The 18,830-nt window shown below is 37.3% G+C and overlaps 2 protein-coding genes across 4 annotated transcripts in view; one reads left to right on the top strand and one right to left on the bottom strand.

Annotated features, from left to right (window-relative positions):
* The window catches only part of LOC124642143 (myosin-9-like), a 59,854-nt gene extending 46,352 nt beyond the window's left edge, over nt 1-13,502 (bottom strand). For all 3 annotated transcript variants that reach the window (XR_006985741.1, XM_047180455.1, XM_047180454.1), the window contains exon 1: nt 13,240-13,502. Coding sequence is in view for 2 of the 3 variants with exons in the window: in XM_047180455.1 (XP_047036411.1) it covers nt 13,240-13,362 (123 nt within the window). In the remaining variant the exon portion in view is untranslated. The remainder of the gene's footprint in view (nt 1-13,239) is intronic.
* A 3,248-nt stretch (nt 13,503-16,750) lies between these two features.
* On the top strand, nt 16,751-17,789 carry LOC124642280 (probable 28S ribosomal protein S16, mitochondrial). Its single transcript, XM_047180635.1, has 3 exons — nt 16,751-16,979; nt 17,145-17,304; nt 17,597-17,789. The coding sequence occupies exons 1-3, from the start codon at nt 16,863-16,865 to the stop codon at nt 17,719-17,721; spliced, it is 402 nt and encodes a 133-aa protein (XP_047036591.1). The 5' UTR covers nt 16,751-16,862; the 3' UTR covers nt 17,722-17,789.
* Nucleotides 17,790-18,830: the final 1,041 nt, after the last annotated feature.

The following is an 18,830-nucleotide window of genomic DNA, read 5'->3' on the forward strand; positions in this document are numbered from 1 at the left end:
CGTAGATGACAACGCTTTCTTGCTGTATAACAAATATACAGCACAAATATAAGAAAGCGCGATCATAGCAAGCGCGAGATTTTGTTCAGGTTGAAGACTAAACGTTTGAAAATATAGTGTAGGTACGCAGAAAAGGGCGCGTACGTTTTTTATTGCAGCAACAGTAAAATATTTTCTGTGAAAACTTCAATTGTCTTACTATTGGTAAGGGTTCATGAGATCAGGGCCGTCTCCAGCTCATGTAGCGCCTGGGTGCAATCATCACCCAAGCGCCAGCTATGTATCTATTGAAAGATTTTGAGTAGTACATATTGATACGAAGTACTTTACAAGGAATATAAATAAGAACGTTCGAACGAAAGTCACTTTTTTGGTAGGTAAGGGACTTAATTTTTTTTTTCCAAATTATCGTAGGCTCAAACTGTTGGCCAGATTTAAGTTATGAAAGTCGAGACGACAACGTAATCGTAAAACTTAGCGCGAGCGAAGCGAGCGCGCAATTATTTTAATTTTGGGACACAAAAAGTTCATAAGTTTTAAAAAGCGCTGTAAAATAACAAGCAGTCGGAAGCGCAAACTGTTTTGTTTTTGAGGACTCCATTTAATTTAATTTGCTATATTTGACTGACGAAGTCATCAAGGCAAGGTGTACATAATATTGCGCGAGCGAAGCGAGCACGAAATTTTTTGAGCCTACGACAAAAAAGCACCTGATTAAGTACATTGCAAAGCAACAAGTAGCCGCGAGCGCAGCGAGCGCGAACTTTTTCAAATTATTTGTTTGAAGACTCACAAATCAGACTGGGAATTACGTACAAATAAAAAGGAACGGTGATTAGAGCGAGTGCCATTTGTGTTCGTTGATTTGGTTCGTCAATAAAAATAATAAACAATCAGAAATACCGTACAGACATAGTCATTTACTCGCGAGCGTAGCGAGCTAGAATTTTTTCACTTAGTTGGAGGATGTTAAAAGTTAAAAATAATCAAAATGATCAATCCAACACAGCGGAGGCGACTTTTTTGTCAGTATCATGATACAATATTGATCTTCCTTATTGAACGGGTGTAATTTCTTCGAAATTTCCTGGTGGTGGGGCGTCCCGCAGCGCCCCTGATATCGAGGCGACCGGGTTATTCGCACACCCTGCATCATAGGTTAAGGCGGCCCTGCATGAGATACAGCATGTAATGTAGACAACCCAGACAGCGGATTCTTAGTAACAGGATCCCGCTTCCTCCTTTTGGGTACGGATAAAGAGTAAATAAAGAATAGAGAGCGAGCGTTGCGAGCACGAATTCTTCAGCAAAACCGCTCTACCTGTAACTATGTAGGTATCTATCTATTCACTAGGAATAAAAATTATCTTATACTACAAAAACATGAAACATCGTGTGTAACCATTTCAATTATTGGTCCTCTCAGGTACTGAACCTGGCCCAGGGGGGGGTCATGACCTTGTGACCTACCCCCTGGATCCGCCGTTGATCAGCACTTTACTTAATAGCTTCATATTAACGAGAAACTTTTTGGAAATGCCATATCCGTATTTTGATCGGATGTCCATTTAAGAAGATAAGTCATTTAATTGAACATTTAATGATAAATCTGCTCTAATTTTGCATATTGTCGTGAATTGAAAACTTCAGCTACAACAAAATAGGAGATATTTTTTTTTCTAACATTAACTGCCAGCATTGTCGGCCTAAAGCGTCCAACAAAAAGTTTAAATAGAAAAAAAGCGTCATAAACGCCTCTTTTGGAGGACAGCCATCGCGATTCAATACGAGAGTACGCTTTGGACTTAATGAATCTGTTACTATTGGTTCGTAGCCAAGATATAACAGTTTAAGTTAAGGCTTTATTTTAAACCGCATTATCCTTTAAAACTGTTGATAAGTCTATACGACAGTGGCTTAAAATTAAGGAAACTGTCACCGGCAACGAAAACTAAGGAGATAAAGGGAGGTGAACCCTTGTTATTTCAATGTAGTAAGATGTGGGTGATGATGAATGTGGGAAAATCGCGGGCTTCGAAAAAGCTTGTAGAAAGAAAAGAAAGAAAGAAAGAAAATACATTTAATTACGTAATTGAATTGTAGCTACTTGGGCGTTTTCCTTGCACGCTTAAGAGATTCAATTATTAATTTAACCATAATAGTATAACTTCTAATCTACCATATAGTTTATCTAAGAGGACATTCCAAATGAATACGTACATACTACATTTGCATCATACCTTTTAACAGCAACCTACGTAATATAAAAAAAAATATTGCCACAAAATAAAAACAGTGAATTTTAGTGTCAAAGATGTGACAAGGGTCCGTTACATTTACACGAGCCGCTCTCCCTTCCATTATTTTCCGGAATAAACTCAAGGTTTTATATCATCTACAAAGGTAAGTTGTTACGATATCAGAGAATTATTGACTTGACCAACACGTGTCAAAGTACTGGATACGATCCGTTTTATTGAGCAAAGTTAAGTGGAATATTTTAGCTCTTACACGTGGTGATGTTAAGCCTATGCCTGTAAGAGCGTTTAGGCGAAATTTTAAAGGTAAAATAGGTAGATAGGAAAGGGTAGGATAACTCCATGTAAAACACTAGTACTCAACTGCATCTGGTTAGACTGGAAGCCGACCCTAACACACTTTGGATAAGGTTACCCAGCTAGATGATGTAAATTGTTCACATTGATTAATTCATTGTTTGTGAAAGCTCTCCTATAGGTAGATACGTATCTATCCACCATCTGTCTCTCATACACTGACAGAGATACTTTTTGGGTTCGTTATGGAATGACAGCGATGAGGACTGACAATTACATAACATAAAGCACATATTATTTTATATGTATGTCACCGTAAGATTACAAACATCGTTAGATTACAATCTATCTCGAGAGATTGTAAACTGTCGAATTATTGTAAACCGTAACACCTGATTGCAATTTAACGCATTATTTTTCGCTATATTATAATCTATCGATGAGAAATTGTCAAATTGTCAACTGTCCGAAAGCTCTCCCTGATTGGTCAGTCTTTTTGTAAGATCGAGAGCGATGTAGAGCGGTCAAATTGTCAACTGGCGTAGAACGGAATGCATCTTGCGCGCTGATTGGTAGAACGTCAAAAAAGACAATGTTCTTTGCAACTCCCGGTGTCACAGCTCTTTGACGTGCAAAAATAAGTGACGGTTTAATTTTTTATAAAATCAAAAATTGTACTTAATTTTTAAGACTCAAATTACACACAATTAAAAATTGTATTAAAAATTGAAGTTAGTGACGAAAACGAATCGCTGCAAAACCGACTCCACGTAGTCTTGTCTGCCCTACCCCTAGAGTGCAATTCAAAACCGCGTAGGCGCGGAGGGGCGAGGCGGCCTGCGAGCTGAGGCGCAGGTAGTTTCAGCGCTCGCCGCCGCGGCTGAGGCTGGCCGGCTCCGCCGGCCAGCAAGCCGAAGCTGCGGTGGTGAGCGTGAAAACCATCTGCGACGCTAAGCTCGCATGGGACCGCCGGAGCTCCGCAGCGCCGGAGCCGTGACAGAAGTTATGCTTGCTGCATGTTGCATGCTTACTTCCATGCTGGGTCAATTAATATGGGATGTGTTATATTTTAAACAAAAAACTCAGTAGGTACGAGTTAAAAAATTAGAAGGTAAATAAATATTTTTATGATGTCATTTAATAGTATTTAAGAAGTTTACTGTTAGAATGCATGCTACAAATTTAGATGCAAAAAAATAACCATCATGCTGAGTTGTATTTAGAGTGGAAGATAACTCGTGGCTAAGATAGTATTATTTAGATGCTCGACGCTTTATTAATTGTGGCTGACTTAGTAATTTAGAAGGCAACATACATTTTTGGGGGCGAATAATGATATTAAAAAGAAGCCTGTTTAATTAGCACCCCTTTTATTTTATTTTTAAATATTAGTTTGTATTTGAAGACAAAATACCTAACTGTATTTTTATAAGAGTTATTTTTATATAAATTTAATACTTGAAGAATTTTTGAAGAGCATTTATTTTATTTAACTGACACCTCTATTTCATTCCTAACTCTACGGGAACTCCATGGGAACAGAACGGCTGGTCGTGATTGGTCGATCTTACAAAAAGACTGACCAATCAGAGAGAGCTTTCGGACAGTTGACAATTTGACAATTTCTCATCGATGGATTATAATATAGCGAAAAATAATGCGTTAAATTGCAATCAGATGTTACGGTTCACAATAATTCGACAGTTTACAATCTCTCGAGATAGATTGTAATCTAACGATGTTTGTAATCTTACGGTAACATGTATAACCAACCATACATATTTTTCGAAGAAAAATGTAGTATTGTTAATGATTTGAGGGCTTCTTATAGCGAGATAAAACTCTAAAATGTATGGTGTTTTAAGTAGACCGTATAAGATCGCATTTTCTTCCGCTTATGATTTTCCATATCAGTACCCTCAAATAATTTTATCAATATTTTATCCATGCCTCATTGATCTACATAATCTTCAGAGCTTTGTTGTAAAGTTTCTATTAGCATGAGTTAAGTATAACAAATTATTATGCGTGTACACACACACTGTGACTGTGTGTGTATGTGTGTGTGTGTGTGTGTGACTGACACAGATTTTTCAAATGATTCGATGGTTTTGGATTTCCAGATTTAATTCGACAAAATATAAAAAAAATATATTGCGAAGGAGGTTATAATAAGGGTGTCGTGTAAGAATGCGTTTATGAGTTTATGCTGATCCAATGTGTACTTAGTAATTACTATAACATCTGTGAAATATTTCATTTGTGTTGTACATGTTACTGCATACTTATTATATCTGCCATGACGTCAATCCGTCAGCTTAAGAAACAAAGTGTCTGCAATCAGCAAAGCTGGAGATTACAAGTGAAGACAATTTACTTTGTACATCGGAGTAAGCGCTTACGACAGCTAAAAACGAAGATAGAGTAGAGTAGGTACCTAATAGCGACCTTGGCACTACGTTTCCAGTGTAAGACGCCGAACAGTCTGGCGTCTAAATATTTAATCTGGTAACTACCCATAAAGCTTCGACTACCATTAAACAGACCTATATTTATCAGGTTATCGATCTCTCGCCCAGAAACGAAAAAAATGGGCAGATTATATCCTGGAAAGTGAAGGAATCTAGTCCTACGTTAGGCCAGAATTTCCTCATAACCCTCCCGATGTAACAATTCGGATATTTAATGAGTTAAATTCCTTAATTATAAAAGTTTCGCAGCCACCGCTGGGTGGAGCTGTAAAAGTTTCGGTTTGCTGTGTACCTAAAATAATGTTGCAAAGTTAGCTATGTCAGCATTTTCGCGTAGATTCCATATTAATATGTTAATGATGTTCTGAACAAGCTACCTGTGTTTTCTTATCAACAATGTTTGCTGAACTTTTAGATAGGATAACAGAAGGGTAATTCATTTGCAAATTAAACTTTAAATGCCTTCCACTAACGATTTAGTTCTAGAAGATTTTTATGCTACAAATCACCTCATATCTCGTTTGTTCGCGAATAAAAACGCTTCAGAGAGGTCAAGTTTTACTCAATTGCTCTTATCAACTCGAAACACTACATATGCTCCGCGTAATGAACTGCTGGCATCCCAATATAATTGTTGAGGATTTTTTTATTGAAGCGGGAATTTTAATTGGTGGTAGGTATAATCAATTTTGTAAGTCGTTGAACTTGCGGTTCGTAGGAAAATGTTGTTGTGGTATTTTTGTTGATTTATGAATTTAGTTAATGAGTAGGTAGGTAGGTACATACGTTTATTTGTCTGTGTATTTGCCCACTAGAGATACAATTTTGACGATAGCATCTTAGATGTAATGTTAAAGACTAATATTGATTGGAGTTACAAGAGAAAGATTAGCAATTTTTAAAATCACTATGTTGAATGTAAAAAATTCTAAAAGAACTTCAATATCAACACAGAATTAGACTTCAAGTTTAGAGCCAGTGAAAACACTCAAACCCGTTAGCGTAGTAAGTTAGCTAAAGTATAACAAACCCATTGGCACGTTCTTGCAGCACTTGTCTGCTAAAACACTTCATATAAGGCTTCTCCATCGAGTGTTTATGACGAGAGGAAGCGTCGAATTCTCTCGCAATCCATCTAATATACAATTCCGTAGTCTTCTCTCAGGCATACTTTCGTGAAAACATGTAGGTGGTATGCTGTACCCTACAGCAGAATTTTAATAAGTGGATGGCATTTTTATGCCAGTTTTTGTAGAAAAAGGACTGGTATGCATTTTATGTTTGGTAACGTGACGAGAAGTATGTGATCTTGTAATTTGCAGTAAGTTAATGTTTAAGAGATATATTTTATCGAACTGTTTGTCGTGAAAATTGCATGTTCATAACATGAATGTAATTGATAGCCAGACATAACCCCCTGAGGTGTCTATCTTATTAATTTAACAACTACCTAAAACTATATATGAAAAAAAAAAACAAAACTCATTAGTGAATCGTAAGTCAGCAATAAAGTCAACAGGTGACTACAATCTGGAGTGTTTCTGAAAAGCACCTGTCAGCCTCCGAAGCTGGCTGTGGGCCAAACTGACAGCGTAATGGCGTCAAACTTTAAATTGCCATAAAAGTGATTACTGCCTTCCATTCTTGTTGCTTTACTGGCAAGCACTTCAAATGTTTCTATTAGAGACTCATTTGATTGTATGATGTGCTTATTGTAATCCACGGCACTTGGGAGAAGGTGGTGAAATATTTTAGTAGGCCATTAGATAACAGAGCTACGAGGTGCTTTTTCAAAGCACTATCAATACAAAATAGATCACTACGCCTTTTCCTTTTTCAAAATTGACCTAAAATGTAGCTCATATAAATTGCAACAAAATTGAATATCATCCGTCCGCAGAATTTGCAATTAGAGCTTATTCAATTTCAGTATAGCAGTACGGATCCAGAATAACAATAGAAGCGGCAATCAGACAATAGGTTAATCTGATCTGTACTTCTGCATTGCAGGTAGACCGGCTGCCCAGTAATGACCTGTTTCCCGCCTTCACGCCTCCAACTGGTTCAATTAGTGCGGACAGCACACAGATTTTGCTACAGTTATCCTTTTGAAATCTGAATTTATTTTGCGCATCGTTAGTGATTTGATTTTTAAAGGGCGCTCCAGTTATTTTAGAGGAAAAATGTTCGTGATATTGAAAATAAAGAAAAGTAAGAAAATATGAATCGATAAATCCACATGCCTATACCTATTACCTATAAGAAATATTTTAGAAGTAAAGTTGATTTGTCAGATTCTATAAATGTTAAAAACGCCAAATCATAATTAAGATGTCCAAAGATTCAAGACAAATATTTGGCAAAGGCGAGAGAATGGCCTATATCCAAGAGGTCAACGCCACATCCCATGAAATATAAGGACTCATGCCAAACATAGAAGTGGAACAGTAAAAATTATTTAAGCTGATTTAGGTCCTCATTCTGATCTAGTGCCAACAGCTAAAACTTGGCACAAGACGACTCCGTCTAGACTAGACTGACATTAAGGATATCTAGTGATGAGAGGTCAAAAAAATGGAGCACATACTTTTATGGAGAAATTAAGAGCACTTGTAACTCTCGTGTAAGCAAAAATTTCTCGCCTCGTCTTTTAGATCGATATGGTGTAACGTAGCCAGGATATGATAAATATCATCATTTCTTTGCGATTACAATTACTGATACAACATTTTTAGATAGAACGATTCAATGCCCTTTGAGCATCGCCCTAAAATAAAAATAAAAACAACTTCAATGAAAAGTCTCGTCCTTAAAGAAAATAAGGTTTTCTTTGGAAACAAAATCTCTTTTTACGAAATCGACGGAATTGCTCAGTCTGAACAAAAAAAAAAAACCTTTTGGGGTTTTTGTTAGAATTTTTGGAGAAGCTATATTGTTAGCGAGATTTCTTGCTTTTCTTGGAAGTTATTCGTCAGAACTTTTAGTGTGTGTGACATAAATCTCATTTTTGAGAGGTATTGTGCACGCGTCACAGTTTCTTTATGCAAAAATTATTCTTGGGTACCAAAATACCGTCGCGCGAAGATTTTGAATAAATTAGAATTACTGAACCAGCATTATCTCACATTTCTACTTTAGGCTTAATAAGTAATTCCTTAATTTATAAGGCGGAGTTTCAAGTAACGGTAAAGTTTTACTCCTCAGATCGCAGAACTTTGCGCTAATTTCGATATTAAGAAAAAAAAATATCGAAGTAAAAACCTGTCTTACTCATCAAGGGTACAATATGGGTTACTAAGACGATTAACCAAATCGTAACCAGCCGTCAAATCGCTAGTTTGACCAATTGGCGGCAATTTGCGAGCTGGTTATGGTTTGGTTATCGTTATATTTATATTACATCATACCTACATGCTTGTTTTATCATTTCGATTTTGGATAACGGTGAAAATTACTATCTTGCCGCCCACTACTCCAAATATATCGATTAACTTTTTTCTTCATGGTTCAATCGACCTATGACACTTTTAGTTAACATTATTTTTCAGTTGTATTTTGTGAGAAGAGAATATTAAATTCCTTAAATTGATTATCTAACTAATGAAAAGGACAATAAGAGTCACAATTAGCCTAGCAGCCGACCCTGTTACAACTGCACTTATTTGCAGACTCAATAAAAAAATCTGTGGCCTATTTCAATCTCAACTTTTGTTCCCTTTCTGGAACAAACATTTACTGGCACTGACAGACTTTTAAATAAGTTATAAGAAAATTAACTCGCTGGAAATAAATGGCTAGACTGCGCAGCCATTACGACAAACTGAAGTTGTTCGTAGTTCGGTAAAGTGGTTTTATTTTAGCCCTACTTCGTAATGTAAAAATCTTTATTCATCCTACTTCTTATGTAATGAAATATAACTTTGTTTACACAATGGATAAAAATACTACTACTCTATCTCCAATTATAACATCTAGACTAAATAAACCACTAAATACATTTTGCGTGGGTAGTTTAAGGCGAATCGGATTGCTGAATCGGATTATTCTTTCTTTTGAATTCCAGCGGGTGAAGGTAAATCCGGTTCAAAGAAATAAGTCGGATAAATTATGATATTTTCTCGGCAGAAAACGAACTAAGAAGTTTTTTCGAAATTAATCTTGCAACACTGAAGAATTTGCTTCAAATTTTCCTGTAACGAATATCCTTCGCCGCGTTTTTATGACCAACTTTTCTACTAAAAAACCCTCAAGATAAAAACATGTTAATTCAGAAGAAAATTATTTAATTCTTTAGAGACTACATGTGCATACTATGAAATGCATTTTAGCAAAATACCCTCGCCTAATGACCGAAACTAACGATGCTTCACGATTTAAACGTAAACAGGGTGGCTTACTATAATAATTTTATTACTATTTTGAGTTAAAAAATGATGTCCATCAGGATTGAGGAGCCACTTTTTGTATCTTAATGAAATTTTGTACTTATTTAGTAGTAAGTTAAAAAGTATTGTAGGCTCAATCTTGGAATTTGTAGTATAATAGTTCAAAAGTTATATGAACACAAAGGTGGCTCCTCAATCTAAATATTTGGACTGAGGAGCCACGTTGGAACACAGAAAGTATACGATGTACATTCTTGAAAATTTTGTATGATTTAGTAGTAATTGAGCGCAATGAGTACTAAAAATTTAATTCCACTACCTTTAATATTTAAGAAGATACAATACTTTTAATGTGGCACCTTAACCCATACAATGAAAGTGTGAATTCCCATGAATCGTAAGTGGCAAATTCAAATTACACCCCATAAATATTTAGTAGTAAGTGTGCCTGAATTTGTAGTACATAAACAAAGTAGCAAAACTGAGTGAATTTTGTAAGAAAACGTATTTTAAGTGGCTCCTCAATCCTGACGTTTCTGAAATGAGAAAATGCTTGAGTTACCTGAAATCGGAATGGAATAAAAAAAATAAAGACACTAACATTTAGTATAAATTTCTACTAAATATACATGCACAAATGAAAATTGTATGTATTCAATATCTGATAAAAAATCATCTTTTCCATATTCCTTAGGACGTCGCCATTAAGGGTGACCATGTAATATGAATAAAAATCAGGATAAATAGGTAGTTCTCAGCTTTACCGCCAATTTTTTATTAAACCTCTGTAGGCAAACACATTTATGGCTATTCCGCCTCTTGAATGACAAAATATTATTGGGTAAATACAAAAGTATTTAATAACCTTACTTAATAAAGTACCTATTTAATAAACTTGCTTTGTCATTCTACATTATTTGCTGGAGCGGTGTAATGTTCCAAATTAAAAAAACGCGCCTGTTTTTTTTTGCCCTTTATAGGGCAGGCTAAAGTGTTACGACCATACTGCCTAGTATTTCGTAGTGGCAATGGATTTGATTTTCATTGTCCGTAAATTCGATACTTCGCATTTTTTTTTAATAATGACAGCATTACATATGAAACATATTTGCTGCGTTGTTGTAACCGACTTCAAAAAAAAGGAGCGGGTTCACAAGTCACTTGTTATTTTCTTTGTTACTCGCTACCTCGAAGACGCCTGGACCGAAATGATTTTTTTTTCTTTCTACTCGCAGTTTTGTCCCATAGGTTTGGATCTTACTTGATGATGGAGGCGACAGAAAATCAAGGGAACTCCGTATCGGTATATAGCAACTGCCAAGTGTCTGGGATCATTGGCTTCGTATTAACGAGATCTTCACACCGAAATATGTTATGAGTACCATATCAGACCTGACAATGAAGACAAAGTGCGTTAAGGGAACTCCTTAACGGTTGATAGCAGCTACCTTGTGTTAGGCCATATTTTATTTAGTTTGGTAAAGAGTTTCCGCAACTGCCACTAAGGGTACTTAAAATACACTCTTTTGCAAAAAAAGCGGGCACCTATGTTAAATCTTGGTTTTAAGAACTTTATGTTTCAAAAGGTTTTAATGACTAGAATATATTAAATAATGTCGGGACACCTTTTTCACACACGGTCGGTTAGCCCCATGGTAAGTTATTTATTAACTTGTGTTATGGGTGCTAACACAACTGATAAACTACATATAGCTACATATATACATATTTATAAATACATATCATAACACCCAGACCACGGCCAACAAGCATGCTCATCACACAAATGTCGACCGAACCGGGAATCGAACCCGGGACCTCAGGTTCGGCGGTCCGGCATGATGACCATTGCGCCATCGAGATCGTCAAAATATTACTAGCATCAAAAGGTTTTGCCAAGCATGTGTATCTATTCTTAATTTTAATTTTGGAGAATTGCTAAGTAAGTTGTTAAAACCTTGTTCTTAATTTCTTAATTTCTAGTAGAAATTTTGTCGGTGTTTTGAATAGCAAGTTTTCCAAGTGATGTTCAGGAAACTGATACTGCAGTTTTAATAACTGATTGATGAACATTTTTGTTACATCAAAACATTTTAGAAAAATCATGCACATTTAGTAAAATTGACAGCTGTACTAAATGAGAATAAGATCATACAGCACGACGATTGACGACAAATTATTAGAGATAAAAAATAATAAAGAATATAAAAAAAATTGGCGGCAAAGCTTCTTCTTCTTTCGTGTCGATGACATGTCATATATTGAGACTACACTATGTCAGCCCAATATGCCGCCACAGCGAGAGCACGGCGGCAAAGCTGAGAGCTATTTATCCTGATGTTCTTCATATTACATGGTCACCCTTAATGGCGACGTCCTAAGGAATATGGAAAAGATGATTTTTTATCAGATATTGAATACATACAATTTTCATTTGTGCATGTATATTTAGTAGAAATTTATACTAAATGTTAGTGTCTTTATTTTTTTTATTCCATTCCGATTTCAGGTAACTCAAGCATTTTCTCATTTCAGAAACGTCAGGATTGAGGAGCCACTTAAAATACGTTTTCTTACAAAATTCACTCAGTTTTGCTACTTTGTTTATGTACTACAAATTCAGGCACACTTACTACTAAATGTTTATGGGGTGTAATTTGAATTTGCCACTTACGATTCATGGGAATTCACACTTTCATTGTATGGGTTAAGGTGCCACATTAAAAGTATTGTATCTTCTTAAATATTAAAGGTAGTGGAATTAAATTTTTAGTACTCATTGCGCTCAATTACTACTAAATCATACAAAATTTTCAAGAATGTACATCGTATACTTTCTGTGTTCCAACGTGGCTCCTCAGTCCAAATATTTAGATTGAGGAGCCACCTTTGTGTTCATATAACTTTTGAACTATTATACTACAAATTCCAAGATTGAGCCTACAATACTTTTTAACTTACTACTAAATAAGTACAAAATTTCATTAAGATACAAAAAGTGGCTCCTCAATCCTGATGGACATAAAAAATGAGCTTTATTTTTACTAAAATCAAGATTGAAAAGTAGAACAGTGCATTATAAAATAATGGCTCTGACCTCTCACATCAATAAATGTATTTTTCGTAGCGTGCGTGACGCAACTATATTTATGTAGGTACCGAGCTGTAGAAGAAATATGTATAACGCATGGGATGCTTCGAATATGAGTCATCAAGTCTGTTTGTTGATCTTTCTCAGCATGTTAAGATACTCAGATACTTGGGCTAAGGATTTCGGCTTCTGGAGATATTCTAGTGTTAAGTGAGTCATTGTGAATTCCGGTCCGAATTCGGTTTCAATGCAGACGGATTTTTGCGATTGCGCTTGCAAGGTATTTGTGCTTACAGACAAAGTTAAGACGTCTTACTCAAAAATGTATGTATAAAGAAACTTATAAATCAATATAAATGTTCACAATGAAAGCTCCTGTAAAATATGACCCATTTTAAAAATTAACCGGCTCGGTCTGATTGTTGCCCGCATTCTTTTGTCAAAGTAATCCTGTGCAATTCGTCAAACACAAATCATTCATCATCATTCGTGTCATAAAGAAACTGGCTAATTGGCTAAATCTACGGACAGATGAAGAAAAGGACAAGGAGAGCAAATAATGTATGAAAAGGATGTTTCCATGCTCCATGTATTTTGTATCGGAAAGAAAGCTTCCGGACTGAGTAAGTAGGCATCTTAGCGAGGTCAGGAGATAGAAAACTATTTCCTAGGGATATTGGAGCAGAGAGGAAATAGGTTATCTACATGGGAAAAGGGGTACAAAATTCATAACTAACCTGATTTTCTTGATTGAGCAGTTTCAGTTGGTCGTTTATAAGGCTGTATTTGGCGCTCTCTTCCTTCCGCAACGCCCGCTCCTTCTTCAGCTCAGGGCTCCAGAAGGTCTTTATGCTATGCATGCTGGAGCCCAGTTTCTGATTGGTTAATTCCAGTTCTTTCTTAAGGTTCCCCAGTTCCCGGTGCAGATCGGAATTCTGAGATTGCAGCTCTCCAAGGAAGATACCGGGAGGTTGTTCGCGCCGGTAGTAGTCTTCCTCGGGGGGCGGCGGCGGAGCGTACGAGCGGTCATATTCGCGCTCGAGGGATTGGTAGCGGAGCGGACGAGGACGCGCGCGGTGGTGAGCGCCGGCCGACGCCGAGCGGCCTCGCTCGTCGGGTGCGGGCGAGGGCTCGTCATCTCGATTCAGGTAGGGGCTGCGGCGTGACGGGCTGCGGTCCACCTGAGGCAGGCGGGTCCGCGCACCACCGCCGCCGGCCCAATCCTGCCGGCGCCACTCCTCCCGGCACGGCGGCCGGTCGTCCTCCGCGGCGTACTCGCGGAGATACAGCTTGGCTCGTTTCCCGCGTCAGTGGGGACGCATTGTGCACTGGACTGCGCGACGGGTACGCGACCACTGAACGGAACGCCCGCCGCATCGATCGCTCTTCAGTTGCGCATGCGCGGTTACTGCACAACTTAGCGGCTGGAGCGCTACCGATTGATTCCCGGTCGGTGTTTGTCGCGCGACGGGATCGAGTGCGGCCGCGAAACTCGCAACTAATTTAATTAACATGATATGATTTTCGAATTCGATGTTGTAAAATCAGTATGTCGGATTTTAATAGCAATACTGACATAATCACTCCTATTGGAATGGCCTTTGATGTATTGATCGTATCGTTATTACTCTGTAGTAAAATACTTCAGTCCCAAACTGTAACGTCACGAACTTGGGTAGGTATGCTGGAAAGAAACATAGGTATCTTCATTAGAGTTCATCCAAGAGTTCATGTACCTATAATTGACCTGAAAACTGACTTCTGACGTCTGGCATAAGAAATTAGATGCTTCCATTTTGAACTTAGAGATGTATTTAAGACTTGATAGTTTTCAGAAATAGAAAAAACGTCCCAATAAGCATTCATTTTCATTGTAATGAACACAATTATATTAATCAAATTTTAACCAATAGTGACCTAAATTTTCATATTAATGGCTACAAAAAAATCGAAATCCAAAAATTGTATGCACTTATGGGTCCAATCAATTACAGTTTCAATCTCTCGAAAGAGCCTAGGTATCTATTTTTAGACCTCTGTTTTCAACCACCCATTTCCCTGTAGCCGTGTTTTTCAGCATTTCAGCGCTTAATAAAAGCGGTAGCACGGAGACGGCTCTCATCCCGTGACCCACTTACATTTTTTGTCTCGTTCGCGTGCGTGTATTTGGTATATTCTTCTCTCTCTATAGTAAGGTCGACTTATGTCGGTCAGAGGCGCTGGTAGCGATCGGGAAGAGGCTAGTGATGGGAACAATGTCGATACAAAATGTTCTAACGACAAGTCCTATTTGTTTTCCATCCCGTAAGGGATACTTCTGAGAATTCCCTTTTAACTTCAGTAAGTGGAACGTCTATGTTCTTGAAGCAATCTAATTGAAAGTGAGGTAGCGTGCTTGTGTATGTACCTATTTCATAATAAAGGTACCTAGTTATGAGGGCCATATTGCTGTTCACCCGATATTCGTTAAAGCAGGACCTATATTTTCGGCATCATTTTATAGTCTAAACGGCTTTTAAGTACCTAATTGACAGTTATAAGTCTGACTATTCCTACATCACCCATGTAACAGGCTGTTATGCGTTGTACAACAAAGAACCACCAGTCAGGACAAAAACTGAACAGCAATCTAGTAAACTAAACTTCAGCACTCAACTTGGTTACTAATGAACATTTTTCCGATGTTTCATCACTTTTGAAAGCTCATATCCAGTCGACATTCATCCAACACTACAGGCTTCAGCGACCGAAGCGCAGGATGAATGAAAAGCAGGGAATCTCAAACAGCGCGCGCCTCGTAAAAAATTACACCGTCGTCGTCGGTCGGTCGCGGTCGTTAGTGGCGCCACTGTCGCAATAGCTGCTCTATTGGTTTGCTCAGCACTCTGCGTTTTATGAAATCCTGGTACCTCGTTTGATTTTGTAGAGGAGGGACGCTTAAAAAAATTGCTGGTAATTTTTGGTTGGAGGTTCGATGAAATGTTTGGCGATTTTATCGGATGGGTACACAATTTAATGGTCGGAGTTTTATTGAATTACGAATTTTAATGGAGTTTATCGACGAAGTGGTTTATTTTTGTTCTGAAAGGTTTTTGCCTCTTCGTTTCAGTTTACTTACGTACATACACATATAACTAATAGATACTTTATTAATTTAAACAGTAAAATAAATTAATTCAGTTCTATTATTAATTGAAGGCACACCTCCGTCCCCCTATTCTCTCTGATCGACGATGTAATTTTTTACTCATTTTTTTGTACTTGTTATTGCCAAAATATAGGTAGGTAAGTAGGTACCTAGGTATTTGAAAGATGGGGTAGGAGGTTACAGGTTTACAGTCGAGTCGAGTAATACGAATTTATTAGTTACAATCTATAGTACCTACTTCTACCTACATGTTCAATACCTACATGATCAAGCTGACAAGCTATTTCGGATTATGCACCATATGTGAACACGCCTACCCTACGTATGTGCTCGGAAATTAACCAGGTAGTTATTGCGAGCTGGCAGAACTCTACCCTTGATGAAATTTCATTGCAAACGTCTCTATCGTATTGCAATCAATACCTACATAAAAAGCCAGTCTCAATTGAAATAAAAAGGTATCCTTCAAACCTGTAACCTGTAAGTACTTCGGTAACCCAGGTACTATCCAAGAGATAGTCAGCAGAATTAAACCTCTGCTGGCTTTTCTCGAGGAGTTGGGGTGGATCGAGTGAATAAACACCCATTATCACCCTCACACGCAAAATACGCGCTTTGTCGTGGAGTTGCGGAAACCAGCCCGAGTAATCTAATCTAATCTAAAAACCTGTAGGTACCTCTCCGTAAAAAACCTAGGTTGCCTACTAGCCAAGTGGCACTACGACTTACTAAATAACTGTTGACATACCTGAATGTTTCAGATTAGTTTAGTACCTAATAGAATTACATTCAGTTCATCAAGCTCACTTTAATAAAATTAAACACAAAAAATAAATTACCTACAGTTGCCGGAATCACTGGTTAACAGAATTTTATTTCCCGCCATTTTATTAAAATGACTTTATACTGATCGTTAAGAAACGACGAAGAAAATTATTATGTAAAATTCTATCAAAGATAAAATTTAAATAGCTAAAATTATATATTTCGTATGTTCTATTTACATTTAGTTTTTCTCTTTATTATTCCTCATTAATATAAAATCCCGCAAAATCGAATTCATTATCATCCATAATGAAGCGTACACACAGAGATTGATCATAAGCATCCAATTTCTGAACGAAACGTCACCTGTCTTATCGAGTAGCACTTTGTTTTTAGGTTAACTAGTGTTATTTGTGTTGAAAATATAAAATTACATAAACCTGAGAGATGGTTTTGCCTCCAGCGAGTGGAACTGGCAAATATTTCGTTACAGCAGCAAAATCCATACGATTAATTCGTCAAGGATGCACAAACAGGCCATTCTTCCATATATCAGTGACTCACGTAAGTAGTTATATTTTCTTGATCATCTATTCCAAAAAACTGAAAGAGAGCTTATATGTTCGATTCCAAAGAGAATGAGACTATATCTATTCATCAATACAATTTAATGATACTTTGCTACTTAGTTCCGAAAGTATGCTCATTGTTATATTTTTTTATTTCCAGCGCAAGAGGCTGAACACCCAGCCAGTCATTGAACAGCTGGGCTCATATGATCCTATGCCAAACGCTAACAATGAGAAACTAGTTGCTTTGAATTTGGAACGAATAAAGTTCTGGTTGGGCCAAGGTGCTCATGTTACAGAGCCTGTTGCTGAACTTCTTGGTAAGTGTTCTCGTCTATGGACTAAAAACAATCCCTTAATGTTCCTATATAGCTACATTATTTATGTACTCAGGATTAATTCCATAGTGCTACTACATCTCAAAGAAATAGGAATGCAAATTAACTAAATGTAGCTCATATTTTTCCCGCTGTATGTCACTCTTTCAATTTGAATCTTGTAACAGCTTGTTCGTTTTTTACATCACAATATAAATCACACAACATTTAGAAAACACTGCATTATTTTGATTATTTCTGCATTAACATAATTTTTTTTTTTTGTGAATTCCAGGTCTATCCGGCTTCTTCCCCATCCACCCTAGATCTTACATGATGGCTTGGAGAAACAGAAGAACAGAGAGGGAGAACCTCACCAAGCAAGAAGCAGAAAAAGCTAAAGAAGAAGCCACCAAATAGTCCTTACTTACTCGTTCTAGTTAATGCATTTTTAGTTTATAGTGTAATAAAATGGTTTAATGTTTCAATTATTCTTTTCTTTTTGTAAATAAAATAGGCAGTCTCTCAAGGCCTAATAAATTCTCTATGCCAAATTCCATCACAATTGGTTCGAAGCCAACCCCAACATGCCTAGTTGGGAAAAAGGCTCGGAGGATGATGGCATTGCACAAATAGCAACTTGCCAACAAAGAAAATAAAAAGCATGGAGTGGCAGCTATTTACCTACTGTGGCATTAAAAATAATAAATAGTTAGTATAGTAGATATTTTTTAATGTTTTTTTATTTAAAAATGTAATTTATATGTTCAAAAATAAATAATGGAAAATATAAACAGTTGAAATGTATAGTGGACACCCTAGATATAGAATAGTAGATAGATCAGCAACAGAGTGATTAATTTTAGTAAGTACTAGCTGTGGCCCGCAACTTCGTCTGCGTGGGCAATATAGAATCGTCAAAATACTACTTATCCCGTAGGTGCATTCTTTCACGTGACAGTATAATTAGGATTAGCACTTAGCAGTCGCATAGATTCATTGATCAAGGTTGTGTTGTGGATGTGACCATTTATCTAAACAAAAGAAGTAAAGTTTGTGACGTTGTTCAGCCAATTTGGAAAATTATTACGTATGGTGCGTAAGTAATTTTCACAGGAAACAGCTATAATCTATGTCTACATGCTTTGAGTCTGACAAAGCTGTCATTTGTACATTTTCTGCAGCTGCTGCGAATAATCAGAAGCCAGAAAGTCTGACAGTCTTACCATAATATGGATATCGTCTTGTGTAGTTGACTGGATTGTAGATAGGTAGTCGCTCCAAGCAAAATATCGGTACTAAAACAGATTCGGTGACTGGAAGCCAACACCAACATAGTTGGGGAATAGCTGGATGGATGATAAAATGAGTCATCATCATCAGCAGGCGCATAGGGTAGGATAGTTTCACTTACTCATGGTAAGGCTGACCACACATTAGGCGTGCGCGATCCTCGGGCGTGTGAGTAGCGCGGGCGCCGCGCGTGCGTCGCGAGCGCGTTGCGTGAGCGACGCCCGCGCTACTCACAC

The sequence above is a fragment of the Helicoverpa zea genome, chromosome 24 (assembly GCF_022581195.2).
Source record: "Helicoverpa zea isolate HzStark_Cry1AcR chromosome 24, ilHelZeax1.1, whole genome shotgun sequence".
NCBI classification, from domain to species: Eukaryota; Metazoa; Arthropoda; class Insecta; order Lepidoptera; family Noctuidae; genus Helicoverpa; species Helicoverpa zea.